Source organism: Zingiber officinale, chromosome 4B (genome assembly GCF_018446385.1).
Source record: "Zingiber officinale cultivar Zhangliang chromosome 4B, Zo_v1.1, whole genome shotgun sequence".
Lineage (NCBI taxonomy): Eukaryota > Viridiplantae > Streptophyta > Magnoliopsida > Zingiberales > Zingiberaceae > Zingiber > Zingiber officinale.
This window is the reverse complement of record NC_055993.1, coordinates 47,906,265-47,924,180: the sequence shown is the minus strand read 5'-3', so window position 1 is coordinate 47,924,180 and position 17,916 is coordinate 47,906,265. Positions and strand designations below refer to the sequence as shown.

At 36.7% G+C, this 17,916-nt stretch overlaps 1 protein-coding gene across 2 annotated transcripts in view; it reads right to left on the bottom strand.

Moving 5' to 3' along the window:
- LOC121975030 overlaps nucleotides 1–14,294 on the bottom strand; it is a 58,124-nt gene extending 43,830 nt beyond the window's left edge. Inside the window, exon 1 of one of the 2 annotated variants that reach the window (XR_006110194.1) lies at nucleotides 13,858–14,294. Coding sequence is in view for 1 of the 2 variants with exons in the window: in XM_042526383.1 (XP_042382317.1) it covers nucleotides 13,858–14,207 (350 nt within the window). In the remaining variant the exon portion in view is untranslated. The remainder of the gene's footprint in view (nucleotides 1–13,857) is intronic. The other variant, XM_042526383.1, reaches the window with a different exon arrangement.
- Between the last annotated feature and the right edge of the window lie 3,622 nt (nucleotides 14,295–17,916).

Here is a 17,916-nt window from a genome sequence, read left to right as displayed (position 1 = left end):
GACAACTTTGGTCATAAATAAGAAATTACAATTCTAATTGGTTTAATATAATTTTCAAAAAAATTTAATTCATTTTGAACACATAAATTTAAAACATGGCATACACAACGAATATGAAAAAATAAACCACCAATAATAGGTTGACAAATAAATTTTAGATCATCTATACAAGTAGTATTGGAACTAACATTATCTAATGATATGAAAATATTTTATGAGTTAATCCATAATCTTCTAAAATTAAACATAATAATGGTACAATAATATGAGCATTATGTGATTCACAAAAATTCTATAAGTTAACAATCTTTTTTGGAAGTTTAAAGAGTTATCAATCCAATGGCAAGACACACCCATATACAAATGTGTTTGTCTATGATCACACCAAATATCGGAGCATAAAGAAACTTTAATATTTAATTTACTAAATTCATCAATTAAATTTTTTTTTCCTTCTTTTACTAATTTTTTAATTATACGAATAAGTGTAGTCCTAGAAACATGTTTAGCACATGATTTAAGAGATTCTTTACAAAAATCTTCAAATGTACATTTAAATCCAAAATTAAAAGAAAGATATTCTCCGAAAACAAATTTAGCTAATGATTCTCTTAATTTATTATCCGAATATAAAAATAAACCGAAATCAGTACTATCGCTAGTTGAAGAAAATCTAGATAATTGTGTTTGAGAACGATCGAGTCCATATTCCGTTGGATGCTTCGTTTCTAAATATCGTTTCAAGGACTCATAGTCGTCGCCGACTTGAAATTTGTAGGAAGCATTACAGTGCTTATATTTTGCATACAATTCTCTCGACGGAAGAGTGACCTCAAAATATTTAGTGAAAATAGAAAACTTTAGAGGAGAAATTTCCTGAACCATAGAAGTAATTGCATTGGTACTTCCTTATGTTTCGAGTGTCAGAAGGTGCTCGGTATCATCATCAGTGAATTGAATGTTGGCATCCTCGCGCAAATTCACTATTTCCTTTCTCTTCCAAGCTCAAGATGATGCACCTCCATGGCCTCATTCCATTGTAATTGAAAATTAGAGATGAAAGTACGTAGAAATGGAGACGAAAGCGTATAGAGAATGTGAAATTATGATTAAAAGTAAAGAAGACGTGTGTGAAAATGATGAAATGAACTCTCTATGTATAGAGTTTAGATAGTAATGGACACTAAATCATAGTCATTGATCAAAAAACGATCAAATGATCTTAATCGTTAAAAAAATATCCAAAAAAAACTCCACCCCCTCAATGGCTATGAACAACTAGTTAACCGACGGTTCCAACGGCTAGGAATCGATGGTTAATCGGCGCCAACGGGCTAAAAAAAATTAAGGTGAATCGACGGTTAACTGTCTGTCGACTTTTGAGCCCTAGAACCGAAATCGGCCCGGCATCCTGTCGAACCGGTTCTAGCTCGGCCCGGCAAACCGGGTTAATGAGCAACCTACCCGTTGACCCGGTTACGGGCCAGACCCGACCCCGGGTCGGGTCTAGGTCTACTACCTCGCCTTTCATGATATTCCCATTTGCACTTACAAGTTGCTCCATACCCTTTTTGAATGTGAACATAAGGGAAAGAGTCCCCATCCATTGTGATAGTAGGTTTAGTAAATAGAATATTAGTCTTTGAGACCCATCAATAGTTTTCCATGTCTATCTTTGGAAACTTATACGAGAGCTATGCATTACATGGAATTGTAGGTTTGTTCAAGGCCTAAAATGATCTATTAGAGATACACCTAAATCACATGGACTGATGGCATACACCCTTAAGGACACATGAGTATTAAGTTAAGGAAAAGGTTGAAGGACATCTACACTACTATTCCCGATGCTAATATTTATAGCACAACTTCATATGATAAGATCCTCAGATTATTTACCTTGAACTGCTAGGACACCTCGACTATTGCTTCTAGTCCTCAAAGTACTCAGCTAGGATGTCACTAAATCATACTAGATTTGGTTAGGTACAAGGGCTATGTGCTTAAATATGAAACTGAGTCAATGGATGATCAACATGACCATAAGCATTATAGTTACAGTGACTAAGGTCATAGATGGAGATTTTATCCAGGCATAGCTATTGGTGCAGAGACCACCATAATCGAATCTGAGTTTTAATGTTGATAAAAGTTTAAAATTAAATTATCTAGTGAACTGATAAGCTATGTTAAGCATGCAGGACGTAACAGAAAGTAGGTTAGGTAGACCAAATACTAGACAACGAAGACTTGACGGATCAAGGGGACTAACTAGGTAAGAAATCTAAGTGAGTCGGCTGGACCTGACATCTAGCAAGATAGACTCGATGGGTCAGCGAAGACCCGACATCGAATCAAGGGAAGTCCTGGTGGATCAAGTAATCTAACGTCTAGCAAAGGAAGCCCAAACAGTCAGTTGAACCTAATGTTTGGCAGAAGGTGAGTAAAGTTAAGCACCTATAGTAGAGAGGTCCTTCTGAAAAAAATGACAAGTAAGGACGAGTTTTTGTTATGGGAACAAACTTAGACAACGATCCAACTAAGGATCCTACTCGAATTCTAATGTCGAGATCGGACAATTGATTAACTATCCTAATTAGAACTTGCATTTCATATTTATTGTTTTATGTGATAACTTGGTTTTGCAAGGCTTGAGCAACCGAACCAAAGTTAACGATCGACCAAACAATTCGGGCGACCGAATAGTAAGGTCCGACCGATCGGAAGCTGAGATGGCACGGGTCTTGGACATAGTAGCCGAAGTGTCTGATATGTTGATGTGGCACCTAAGATGCCGAAGTGTCTAATATACTGATGTGGCACCTGAGATGGACGAGGATAAATCTCGGATGAATGGCGTGGCAGAGGACAGAGTTTGGCTTGCTAACGTGTCAAGAGACTTGGTCAAGATAACATTTGGCTCATTGAAGTGGCAAGATGCACAATCAAGGATAAGTTCGGTGAGGCTGACGTGGTCGAGGATTGACATCCAAATGTTGCCATGGAAGAATGCAAGTGGCAAGATAGAGGGTTTGATGGACCAAACCTGTACATCGAGCGACCGATAAATAGTTCTAGATTAGATTGACTCTAGATTAAATGTCTTATCAGTCGACCGAATAACAAGTCCGATCGAGCAATGAGTGATATAAAAGAAGCTCAACCAAAAGGCTCTCATCATCTACTTAAAAGCCTCTAAGCCCTCGCTCGTGCTCAAATGAAGTTGTCCACACTGTGCTCTGACAATGAAGCTCCGTTCCAATAACTCTCATGTCATCGATAAAGATTTAATTGCTTTTAATTTTAGCACTTTCCTTTCTCAAAGGTCGGTAAACTTGTTATCGTATTTTTACTCATAGTAAGAGGCTTCTCAGCCTCCCAAGAATTCTTCGGAAAGGAGAAAGTTAGTGATTTCCCAATCGTAAACAATCCAAGGGATTGCGGGCCTTAGAGTAGCCGCCAGAGGCGGTGAACCAAATAAAAAACAAAGTGTGTTTTGTGCAATTTATTTTACGTTGCGGTGTTACTCGAAATTTATAAAAGAACAAATTTTGAAAACGAAAAGATAGCTAAAAGACCAAGTCTGGGAATATATTTTAAATTTTAGCATGCAAGAAAATGGTTGCTACGTATTCAACTACTAGAAGGGTCGAATAGAATTCTGCCTCATGTAGAGATGTGGATAATTGTCAATACTGAGTTCACCCTATCGGTTAATAAAGTCGGAGAGAAACTCGGATGCGAGAATTGGACCCCAACATAAAAAGGCAAATTGAAGGCGGCACAAAGGTGTGGTTTACCAAAGAAGAGCTCAACAGCATCAGACCATTCGTAAGTGCCAAGGACCTCTAGAACAAGTCGGTCGAGCTCCACGAGGGAACCACAAACACCAAGGTAATAAAGCGCGATCTTTATTTGAATAAATTATTTAATATTTAAATGAAGGACAGCAAATCCGCGAGCCAATTAAACGCCCACATCAAGAACATCCTAAACAGAGCTACATTCCATTAGACAACCATTGGAGAGCTGGGACGCCATAAAGTATGCTCTCAAAGCCTTCCCTCGGAATACCTCGTGAGTATCTATGGTAGATGCATGCAATGTCACTAGGAATCTTTTTAAAATCAAGCTAAATGAACTTTTCAATGAATTTGAACCACATGAACAAACTAACTCGGGTCAAATCGAGAAAGGCATTGCTTTGATTGCAGAACAAGTCAAGAGCAAGGAGTCAAAATCAAAGTCTCGACCGAAACCAGAATCCAAAGACGAGTCGAATTCAAGCGAGGATGACGAAGAGCTAACCTCAGAGATCGTCAACTTGGTCCGAAAGATAATCAAGAAGAAGGGATTCACCAAATGGGAGATCAAGAAGATGAAAAAAAAGAGCAAGCAGACGAGTCCGAGCAAAACCACCAAAATAAAGTCGGAGGTGACTTGCTACGGATGCAACCAAAAGGGTACAAGTTCGAATGCCCAAACTTAGAGGAGATCAAGAGGCAAAGGAAGAAGGCACTAAAGGTCACATGGGACAAATCGTCTTCAGTCAGACACGGAGGAACCGAACCAAACAAGCTTCATGGCTCTAATGGCAAAAGAAGGCGTAGCCGAGTCCGAGTCAAGACACGAATCTGAATCCGAGTCAAACAATCAAGAAGATCAAGTAACATCTCACTTATAACTAAGAAACTAGCTAAGTCTAAAGACCGGATTAGGTCACTTCTTAAAGAAGTCAAAGACGTTAAGGAGATGAACCTTAGCCCCTTGACTAACCAAGTTCAAGACTTCAACTCAAGTTGAAAAACTTGAGAAAGAGAATTCTCTCTTGAAATGGCAAATTGAGGAACTCAAGGATTCGTTGGAAAGGTTCACCTCGAACTCCAAATATTAAAACATGATATTTGGGACACAGCAAGACGTGTACAACAAATCTGGATTTGGATTCAAAACAAAGACTAGACAAGCATCCTATATGTCCTTAGTTAATCGATATGCTAGAAAAACAATCCAAGCATAATCCCAAAATCATTGCTAATCAACAAAGTAGCAGTTAATCAATATTGGATCTCCAAATATCAAATTCACTACTTAGATAAGAATTATTGAAACTGTGATCAAAGAGGAGCCAATAAAAAAATTGTTTCATTAATTTGTTGAATTATGCATGCTTGCCTATCTTAATTGATTTTAATTTATGCTTAAAGTAGAATGTACAAATAGGACTATAATGGTTAGATAAGCAAAAAGGTTGTCTAATCTTAACAACATAGTATTAGAATGCAGTGAGCTGATAGTACGTTAGGATACTTAGTCTAAGTGTTTGGGTTGGATAAGACGTATCCTACGAGGTCCATCTGGCTAAGAGGAACTGACTGAAGCTAATTCACCATATCATAAACTAGTTAAACTAGGATTTTGTACTAAGTTGATTAAGTGTGCAATTTCTTGAGTTGACTTTATCTAAGGAAGTGGTCGTTGATTCAATTAAGAAGCCTTGTGCATCGCTACAAGCTGGAAGCTAATTTTAGAAATGTCCATTTAATTGACTAAGGCTAAACTTGAATCTTACCCAAGGTAAAACAACCTTCCCAATTCAAACTTAAAAAATTTTAATGAAATATCATCTCACAAAACCTATAAAACTAACCTGACTAATCACTCTAAATGGGTGAGATGAAAAAATAAAAAAAATAATTAAGTATGTGGTTAACTTTGTGTTTCAATTGCATCACAGTTTAATTTAATAGTATAGATTTTCTCTGACTATGGAACTAGGCTAGGATATAACGTAGATCTCATGTACCTATAAATCTAGGTGGTCTTTGCATTAACTTGTTCATGTACTGCGCCACGTAGACGAGCATGAAATGTTAGGTCCAACCCTTAGTTCCAGATGTAAATCAGTGCATCAATATGAATCAAGGGGGGTATAAACACAAATAAATCACTACGGTGACTAACTCCGAACTAGACTTAATGATTCATTGAAATCATTTGAGCTGAGAATACAGCGTTAGATATTTCTTTAAGCACAATGTTCCTATCCGAAAGTGGAGAAGACGGCAAGCTGGGGATGTGGTTTGAAAGTGGACGAAATTAAGACTCCACACAATCCTGCAACACCAGGCCAGGAAATGGTTCCCGGCATTGGCCCTCCGATGCTCAAGTCAGTTTCCGACGAAGTGGGGAGTAATGAGAATGTAATAACAAAGGGTGTGTAAAATCACAAAGTTGTGTATACCTCCTCTTATAGATGGGAACCCTCCTTTTATAGTGTTACTGTAGTGTCTATGCATGCATATCAAAGTGGGCGCACGTTTTTCCAAGCGCCCTAGGAAAAGACAAGTCCAAAAGTGTCTCTAACACCTTTCCTTAAGCAAGCATACAGATCCCTGATATGACAGGCTAGAAGCTTCTACCGTACGATTTGTCTGCAGAACACGTTGTCACAAACCTCCAAAAGGATACGAAGAGATACGTAGGTGGGTCTCCCTGTAAGCCGACCGGAGGCTGCTCGGTAAGGGCACGCCTCGCTCGGCTGTGCTGCACAGAGTAATCTCTCTTCATTTTGCTTTTCCGTTGTCGAAGGGTTGCCTCTCATCCCAACGAACACGCCTCCCGCTCGGCAGGGACGACGGTCGGGGATGCACTACTTGTTTGTCTCTTAGTCACGTGCTATCCATTTGGCCTTGCTCGTCCGCTCCAACACGCTGGCCGCCCGACCATAACCGGCCTGCTCAGCCGACTTTGACGCTTTCCTTGACTTTAACTTCCACGTCAGCCGGTCTTCCTTGCTTTGACCTATCTTTGGTGGAGCTACTCTTCATCATCGCATCATACAATATTTTAGATGATGTAGCTTTAAATATTATATTTTCAAAATATTGGATTGCTTAATTATGCTTGCTTACAAATGGTTAAATCCTAAATTAGGATCCGTGCTTATGAAATACATGTCATGAATGAACTTTAAGTTATTTATATGCATTTCTTTCAAGTATTGCATTTCTTTGAGTTTTTAATTATTTATATTTAACTCATTTGATAATTAATTAAAGATGTTTTCACCTTAATCCCTTTTTTAGCATCTTTGGATTTTGTTTGTTTTGGATAATAGCCCTATTACAAATTTTAAAAAATATTTTATGAATTGGTTTTTTTAAATATAAGAATAAATATTTTTGACATTATTTAAATAATTTTTTCAAAAAATATTTTAGCATTTATTTTGAAAATCTTTGTTGAAAATATTAAAAGTGCTTTCGAATTTATTTTGAAAATTTTAAAAGTGCTTACAAAACTTAGACAATCTTTTTTAACAACTTTAAAAGTGCCTTTCAAACTTATCTTTTCAAGTGCTTTCAAAATTTATTTTGAAATTTTAATTTTGAAACTTTTTATCAAAGTGAATTTTGAAAAAAAAATTAATAAATTATCTAAGAAAAATTTAAAACTTGCCAAGAAAACATATTCGAAAACAGTGTTTCAAAAAAAAAAGTTCAATTCTTTGAAAATTAATACCTTAAAAACTTTATATTTCCATACACTTAATTTAAATACAATTTGGAAATATTATTAGGAAATATATTTTGAAATCTTTTTCAAAACTTATGATTTTTCTAACCTAGTATTCCCATTTTAATGTATAACAAAGATGGAGAATATAGATTTAAAGTACTGAAAAATATCAATGTTGTAAATAGTAATAGACGGTGGCGGGGCGGTCAGTGACCGCCTACCACCTCGGACGCCTAAGCAATTGAATTTTTTTTACTATTTTTTATATATAATATTATAAATAATCATTATTCTTTAATAAAATATATTAATTAAAAATAAAAAAGTAATCTAAATATTTAAAACTATAAATATATTTTTTTAAATAAATATATATTAAATTAATGAGATAATTTTATTAGGTTTAATTGAGTCTATTTAAATTATCTCAATCGTATCTAGAAGTTGATTAAAATTATTAATTTAAAGTTATTTAATTAAACTCTACTTACCAACGTATCATGTTTCAACCGGGTGACGCGTCTGAATACGTCATCGGGTCGGAGCGTCGCCCGAGCTCTATAATGCGTCCGGATGCGTCATCGGGTCAAAGTGTTGCTCGAGCTCAACGACAAGCCCCGATGTGTCACCTAGGCCCTGCGATGCATCCGAATGGACTTGTCATCACGCCCAAGCGATGGGTTTGGATGTTGCAATGGCAAAATGGTGACAGCGGCAGCAGAAAGAGGTGAGTTACCACCTAAAGCACTACCTCATACAAAGGCAATGCGGTTAATGCCCACCTCCCACCTAGGCAGCGCCTAGACAACCGCCTCTGCTGTCATTCAGAACACTAAAAAATATGGGTTTAAAGTATTGAAAATGTTTAAAGTATTGAAAAATGTTTAAAATGTTGAAAATATTTAAGTGTTTTCAAGGGGGAATTTGAAATTCAGGGGGAGTTTTTAAATTCAGGGAAGTTTTGAAAAATGTTGTTTTTGTGCATATATTTTTTTAACTTTAAACTGAGTTGTCACATATCAAAAAGGGAAAAATTATTGTGCAGAAAGCATCATAATCGAACTTGTGTTTTAATGTGGACAAGAAAGCATCATAATCGAACTTGCGTTTTAATGTGGACAAGAAAGCATCATAATCGAACTTGCGTTTTAATGTGGACAAAAGTTTAAAGTTATTGATAAGCTATGTTAAGCATGCAGGACCTAATAGGAAAGCCCTAATAGGTCAGGTGGACCAGATACTAGGCAACGAAGACTTGACAGATCAAGGGGATTGAATACGAAATCCAGATGGGTCGGTTAGACCTGACATTGGGTAGGACGAACTCGATGGGTCAACGAGGGAATCCATCTCTTCGTCAATTGTTCCATCTCTTTGTCAATTGTTTGTTATGACCATCTCGACGAAAAACGACAATCTCTAGCACAATCAAGCGTTGGAAAGGGGACTCCGATCGTTGACCGGATTAGACGGAGGAAGCACAAGTTCAAGACAAACAAAGAAGAGCTATTTCGCTAAACCTGAATAGTTGGAGACATCCCAAGCAAAGGTTGTTTGAAAGGTATGTTATCACTTATGTTTTGATTCATTTATATAATGATGCATGTATTAATGGTTTTATTTAGATTTTGCTAAAAGATCTAGTATATTTAAATCAAATAGTTTTGTATGTCTAAATAAAAGGATTAAAATGATATTAGATGAATCATTCAAATGATAATTTATCTTTATTATGCTTTAAGGATCTTACTTTAATAGTTAGATTGTAATGCATACTTAGATTAAAGATTATGTTCATGTTTGTTTTTGAAAATTCATATGAACACTCCTTTGATTTAATTGTTAAATCATAAAATAAATTTTAAACTTCCACTACACATAAAGATGTAGAAACATAATACACGAATTTCGAATCTCACCCAACAATGGACTCCTCCTGCAACACCACAGCTTAATGGTGTCAGAACATCGTAATCGAACGCTAATGGACATGATTCGATCTTATGATGTGATTCACTAATTTACCGCCATCGTTTTGGGGCTATGCACTCGAAACTACGGCAATGTTGTTAAATAAAGTCCATACAAAAATAGTAGAAAAGACATCATATGAAACATGGATGGGAAAACCTCCCAAGTATTCATATATGAAGATATGGAGATGTCCTGCTTATGTGAAGCAGGCAATGGGAGATCAACTGGATAATAGATCCACTTTGTGCTATTTTATGGGATATCTAAATAACTCTATTTGATATTATTTCTATAATCCCAAGAAAACAGAAGTATTTGTTTCAAGAAATGTCAACTTCTTTGAGGAGTTTTTATTAGACAAAAAAAAAGGCAGGATGATAGAATTCGAAGAGGTTCGAGACAATTCCATAACTGAAATAATAGAACCCACACCCCAACAGTCAGTAAAACAAGTACACACCTTAAGGAGATCTGATAGGGTCTCAAGAGTACCTGTGACATATGGCAGTGCGATTAAATGGCAATGTTGTCTTGTGGAAGAGTTCCAAACAAGACATAATTGTGGATTCCACCACTGAGGCAAAATATATTGTGGTTTTAGAAGCAGCAAAGTAGACAGTTTGGATGAGAAATTTCATCCAAGAGTTGGGTGTTACTCCAACTCCCAATGAGTAAAATGTCATCACATAAAGTATCAGGAATGTCACTGCACTCCCACTAACCTTCTTGTACACACATGATTCCTCAAAATTCTTAATAAAATTGAACTCGATGATTGTATCGTTAAATTTGAGGTTCCGACTTCTCGATGCTTGTTTGAGACCATAAATTGATCTCTGAAGTTTGCATATCTTATGTTCACTTCCCACAGATGTGAAATCTTCAGGCTGAGACATTTAAATCTCTTCCTTAATATCACAATTAAGGAATGTCATCTTCACATCCATTTGTCATATCTCATAATCATACCATGCAGCTATGGCAAGCAATAGACATGAGTCAAGGGAAGTCCTAGTGGATCTAGTAATCTGAAGTAAAGTAGAGGAAACCCAAACAGGTCATCTAGACTTATGTTTGGTAGAAGATAAGAAAAGCTAAGCTCCTAGAGTAGAGAAATCCTTATAAAAAGAAAGACAAGGACGAGCCTTCATTATAGAGACAAACTTAGGCGAAGATCTAAATAAGGGTCCTACTCGTATTCCAAAGTTGATCAGACAATTAATTGTCCTAATTAGAACATGCATTTCATATATCACTCTTTTCTATACTAACTTGGTTTTGCAAAGTTTGAGCGACCGAACAAGAGTTATCGGTCGACCAAACGGTCTAAGCGACCGAACAGTAAGGTACGGTCGACCAAAAGTTAAGGTGGCATAGGCGTTTGACATGGCAAACGGAGTGTTTGATATGTTGATGTGTCATCTAAGGTGGTCAGATGACTAACGTGGCAGAGGATATAGTTCGTCTTGCTGATGTGTCAAGAGGCTTGGTCAAGATAACCTTCGACTTGCTAGCGTGGCAAGATGCACAGTCAAGGATAAGCTCAACGAGGCTGATGTGACCAATGACCGACATTCAGATGCTGATGTGGCAAAAGGCAAGTGGCGGGATAGAGGATTTGGTTCAGTCGACCTAAGATTAGACTGCTTATCATTCGACTGAACAAGGCATTTGGCCGACCGAACAAGTGATATAAAAGAAACCTGACTAGAAGGCTCTCATCATCAACTTACAAGCCTCTAAGCCCTTGCTTGTGCTCAAATCAAGTCGTCAACGTTGTGCTACCCCGACAACGAAGCTTCATTTCAATAACTCTCGTGTTGTTGATAAAGATTTAATTGCTTTTTAATTTTAGCACTTTCATTTTTCAAAGGTCGGTAAACTTGTTACTCTATCTTTACTCATTGTAAGAGGTTTCTCTGCCTCCAAATAAGTCTTCAAAAAGGAGAAAATTAGTGATTGCACAATCGCAAACAATCCAAGGGATTGCGGGTAGCAGCCGGAGGCTGTGAACCAAGAAAAAAATAAAGTGTTTTGTGTCGTTTATTTTCCGCTGTGTTTTTACTCAAAATTTATAAAATAAAAGATTTTGAAAATGAAACAATTTTAAGCGCGATATCCCAAAAAAAAAAAAAAAAAAAAAAGCTTTCATCGGTCCTACAATAGGTCCACCATGTAGAGGAAGGCATAAGGAGGTTGTCCATACAATGAAGGTAAGGGGTAGCAAGGTTGCCATCCATGTGGATAAGAATTTTCATATATACAAAATGCAATAAACATTATTCCATACTTGTCATGGGCAAGGTAAAAATCTCACTATCATCTACTGTCTGTTATTTCAAGGTTATACTTGATCTTTGAGCCTCATCCTTGTCTAGATCACTATAATATATGGGTGATTCTTGCACAAATGTTAGATTTAAGTGTTTAATCTTTGTACTCTGTACCTTATCACCAACATTAATGGGATTTGTTATGATGTCATTCTAGCAACGAACAAATGTTAACATAGGGTGAATATTATTGAGGAGCCAAGACATATAATTTTGTGTTTAATGGAAGTAAGATCTAGTTCAATTTTCAAAGACAAAGGAGTTGAGGACTGGCAGAACAAAGCGTGTCATTTGTCCTTGTTTACACTTTGAACTTAAACCAAATCCACAGCTCCATTCCACTTTGAATTCAGGTCCACACCTTCATGAGTTAAGAGGTCATCGTTTATTAGAAAATCAATTGTCAAAGACCAGCCTAACTTGAACTTGAGAATCTTCTTGATAGAGATTGGATTGTATCAGTCAAGATTAGATTCCTAGGATCAGTTTAGAAAATATTATTGATTTGGTCCAAAGATAAAAATCACGTCCCCTTCTAGAGTTAATAAGGATTTTGTAAGTTCCAAGGATATTACAATGTGGTGTGTAACACCAAATCATATTTTGTGGCAAATTAGGATATGCCTCTAGATAGTTCTTTGAGATGTTTGGTTAGTGGTTATTATTGTACAAGATCATATTTTATCAATTATTAATTGTGCATCATATTTCATAAGGAATGATGAAACTTCATTCTATTTTTACCTTTGATAATCTCTGTCATATAAATTGTTGGATTCATATGTTTGTTGGGTAATATTTTTTTCCTACTATTTAGGTCTTGATGCACCATCCTTCGCAACTTCTGAATTTATAAGTCTTACGCTAACCATTTGTTTTATTTGCATGATGAGGTCAAATCTATAATTACATTAAACATTCATTTGAGTAAGATTTACACTGATATAAGGACGTATTGAGTGTAATAACATGAGAGTAGTGAGTTACTTGGATAGTTGACAAGCCTAAGTTGTTAGATCGATGGTTTCTAACCTTCATGAGGACCATGTAGAGCCACTAAGAGAGAGACCATCACCACCAGCACCAAAACACAAAATGTGGTTCTCAATTTCTCTTCCATTTCCTTCCACGATTTTGCTATTATTGAGCTAGTATTGTACCTATAATATTTTCGTATCTTCTTCCATTTAGGAAGAGAATTAATCTTATTTCATACAATGTCGTTACTAGAGCATAGTGGTCATATACACAAACTTGTTCATCACCATACTTCAGGAGACAAGGATTATACTTTTGTGGATGGATACTTTAACCGGTGAGGAGTTCTAGCTTTAGAGGTAAATTTGCAATTGTCATATTCATATTTGAAGGCAGCTTCAAGCCACTTAACATCACCATAGTTAACAACCTTGCAACTGGTTCAAGCAACAAACTTGGGGCCCTAACATCACCATACTGCACATATGTCTAACCTTGCCTTCCTCAAGTAATACTTCATATTTATTTGACAGGAAGTGAATTCTCCGATAACTAGAAAAACAATGGTGATCTAGACTAACAAAGTTTTTTTAAAAATTTGGAGAATTTGTTAGATTTCAGATACTTTCTTTTATTATACTCTAGTTATTATTGAATTGGAGCTAGCTCAATTGCTTGTTATGTTCAACTAAGCCAAGATCAAGCCCTGTTTCACAAAAAGTGTTAGGGCTTAACAATGAATGATCAAGAATTTCATGACTCTCTAGGGAGGTGGTACTCCAACTCTAAGATAGGTAAAGTCTTATCCAATTCAGCTCCCATTCATTACATTTTCTCTCTCTGCAGAATGTTAACTTGGTAATTTTCTTATGGTTTTCAAAGTTCATTTGTTTGATCCATGTTAATAGCACTTGATCTATATCGAAATCAATATCAAACACAAAGCATACCTAAACCCAACCATTTATAGAAAGGTGCAATCGTTTCTACTATAAAAAACAATCCTAAAAGAGGAACGTAGATCGTAGAAGAAGACGAACGAAGATCTGACCTTTTAGGACCGAAAGTAGCCTGCGGAAGAGAAACATATGCTCGGAGAGGATTGAGAGAGTCCGGCGAGACCATAGAGGAGGAGGAGGAGGAGGAGGAGCCACGGACGAGCCACTTGGATGAGGCCGAGAGGGAGGAGGCATCCGCCGTTGATATCCCCTTGAGGGGGACGTCGTGGCGCAGTATCTCCGGAAGAACATCGGCGATCTTGCTTCTCGCCTCAGCAGCCACGGGAAGGGAGGGCAGCGGAGTAGGCGGAAGCTTCTGGGCGTGGCGGCTGACGACGTTCTTCGACTCGTGGAGGAAATAAGCGCCCTCTGTGGCCGCTAAACGCCCGGCTAAGAAACTCATTTCCGCTGGTGCCTTTCCCAACCCTTCTGATGAGTCCTGCAACGCGGAGGAAATATTACGAATGCAAGCGCGTGTTTGAAACTCAATTCCGCTTGCCTTGGGCAACACGGGTTTGACTGACTACTATTATCGTTATTAAAAAAATATATGAAGAAGCTTCGTACGAAGTGTATAAAATACAGCGACTTTTGAAATTTAGCTATTATTCCGGATGAGGAAGGGAAAAACTTATGGGGAAAAATTATCTTGAAGAAAGAGAAGAGAGAGGTAAAAAAAATAATATTTTTATTTATTTTGATAGAGAAAGATGAATACATATAAGATAATTTTATAAATAAAATTAAGATACATATGTTATTTTTTTCTAAATATAATATAATTTTATGAATTAAATATAATCAATCTAATTCCATCATCTATCGGATAAATTGGAAAATATTGAATATATCTAAATGGTCAATAATTTTAGAATCATGAGAAGAAAATCTTTACGGTGCACCATAATTGGGTTCGACCCATAACCATTCCACCATTATCCAAGTTGATCGAATTCAAGTGGGATGAATTGCACTTGGAATCCACCATAAGTTCGACTTGATTGAGGCGTTTGGAAATTAAAAAAAAAAAAATGTGATGTAGCACTAATTAATCATAGTTGTTGAAGTGGATTATGGCATGTTTAATTAATCCGAAGCGTGGATTGATTTGAGATAAATTTTATATTTATGTATTGTAGAAATAATCCTAGTATGGATTAGGTTCCGTTTGTCTATTGTAAAAATAATCTTTAAACCGTGGACCATTTTGGGTTTTCTTTTTATTCCCTCAAAATCAAGCGAAATGAAGTTTTCATCATCCCCTCATAAAAATTCCGGCCGTATAACATGAACTCTAACTATGAATTGCGAATTTCGAACAACAAATTGGGTTGCGAACTCTAGAACAATTATAACCAATTGTGGAAGAGCTCGTGCCCTCATCGCGAATCACAACTGAAAGCTTCGGCCTGACTGCAAATTGTGGTCAAGTTGTGAATCACTCACGACGAGTCGACGACGGTGAGCTGGCAGCCTATCTGCAAATCGAGGTCGCTGCGACCTTGCAACTAGGCCTGAAATCGCTTGTGACTGCTGCAAACTTGCAGTCAAGCCAAGAATCACTCATTTCTGTTTTTGTAAATCGCTTATAGAGATTGCAAGTTGATAACTGCAGCGGTGAGTGTGAGTTCGCGGCGAAGCCACAAATTGTTCATGGTCCAGTCATATAATTCGCGGCCACAAACTCGTCCCTCACTGTGAATTGCGCCCGCAGCGGTCACGAGTTCTCCCTTAACCGCAAATTGCAATCAAGTCGCTAAAAGTTCATTTGTTGGCCGTGAGTCGAAACTGCCAGAGACAGGTCCTTTTCTGTTTCTTTCTCCTTCTTTCTGCCGCTCCACAGAAATCTCCTAGAGCCTTTCTCTCGCATAATTACTATTGTTGACTGAATGTACTTGCCCCTCAACTTTAAAGTGAGTGTCCAAGCATCAATGGATGAACAAAGTGTCTTTCAGATTGGAGCTTAACAACTGCTCCGCGTCAAAGTATTACTTCAATGAATTCAATCTTAATTTTATCAAAATGTCTAATATTCCTCACGGGTCTCCTGTGCATTTTTTTTTTTTTTTACAGCAATATTATTAATGTATTGCGTGTTAGGACTAGAGTTTTCTCAACTCCAAGAACAAAAGGAATTCGAAAAATAGAGAAAATCATTTTAAGTATGGATCGAGTTTCCGCAATATACATGACCAAATAAATGCTTAAATAATGATAATAAACCTAATTGCAGTAGAAGAGTCATTATCAGAAAATGTCATCTCCTCAATCTCAAGATTCTACCGAAAAAGAAGATTAAGAGATCTTCCTTCATAAATAGGATGACGACATCGAACTTTCTGTTAGAAAATGTCTGATGTGGTATATATTTAAAATACGTTTCGTAAATATGTACAGCAGAAATAAAAACATAATAATTCCTAATTATTATATCACAGATCATACGCATGCAAGAATACAACACGGCTAGACATGATCGCATAATTAAAATTTTACAGAAAGTAAATCTATGCTAGACGTATCTGATGGTTCATGATCGAACCTTATAGATAGTGTTTTCTAGCCTTGCAAGTCAAGTCTCCTTCAGAATCAATGAGCAAGCGGTTGATTGATAAGGAGTGGAATTAGAATCAACTAAGCGACACTCGAAAGTCTCGCCTCTATTCATATCCACACCGAGTTGTCGTTGAGACGACTTCACAAAGTCACGAGTCTTCATCTCCAATCAGTACTAGTCAAGCATTAAGACGAAGCAATCCATGAGAACTCTCATGGCATGATTTGGAGAGCCACGTGACGCCGAAATCATCGACACTGAATTTGTCAGCACCGAAATCATCGGCACTGAATTTGTTAGCACTGAATTCATTGTCACCAAATTCGTCGGCATCGAATTCGGTGGTTGCAGATGGTTGATGGTAACTCTTGGGCGAGAAGAGATTGGGCGGTGGCTAGAGAGAGGGAGAAGATGATAAGGAGAAACCCTGATCAAATTAGAGTTTTCTCTCAAAAATAAAATCACTACTCTCTTCTCCTCATAGATAGTATTTATATACTTCTACATGACTTGGGGAGCAAGTCATTTCTCAAACCCAATAAGCAAAGATAACCTGATCTATTATCATTAAGATTAAGTTTGGTTCAAAACCAAACTATCTTGGTTTATAATTAAACCAAACCCTTTTGATTTATTATTAAACTAAATTATTTCATAACTAAACCAAACCCTTTTTGGTTTATTATCAAATCATAATGAATCTATATCTCTTATAATAATCATAATTCATCCGCTTCCATTCTGATAAATATCTTTTCATATTTGTCCTTTCGATTTGGTCCAACCAAACTCTCTCTCTCTTGATTTGAGAATCCAATTCTAAAACTTGTTTTAAGTCTCTAAGATAAACTCGTAGTGCGTGTGATCTTATATGTTGTTGGTTATATTGGTCGCCCATAATTAACGATTAATTATGGAATGATCATGAATGACACCTAGTATTCCATCATGATTTCCAATTGATCGAAAAATCACAGTTGATTCTAGAATCACATTTGAACCCTTCGGTAGCTACAATGAATCGTGTCTCATTCCTTTTCACTTGTCTTATACCCACTTGGTTTAAGACATGTCTATGTGTCAGTCCCATGAAGTTGACTATGTCACACATAATCCAAGTAATATTTTCTTGTCCTATGAATTAAAATTATTTATACGTGTCCAAGTGTCTCGTAATCTTGACATGTGATGCTTTGCCTAAAGACTTTGAGTAACAATCCTGACAAATAGTCATAGGATATACATCTTCTTGTAAGGAGTGGTGAATCTTTTATTGGCTATCCAAACACCTTCAGACATTTCAATTTATACCCAATCATCTCAGGTTCACACCTCCATGAAGATGTTTGCTTAAGATATCAAAGTATAAGTCTCTATGACCAAGATGACTTGAATACCTCAAGTAAAAGGAAACTTACACTCGAGCTGTAATAAGATCTTTATTGACATATCTATATATATAGAGAATCATATAAAGTTTCATAGCAGGTCACTCTAATGAACTAGTTACCTTAACTAGTATCCACATTTAACTTTTAACATTTTAATGTCTCCA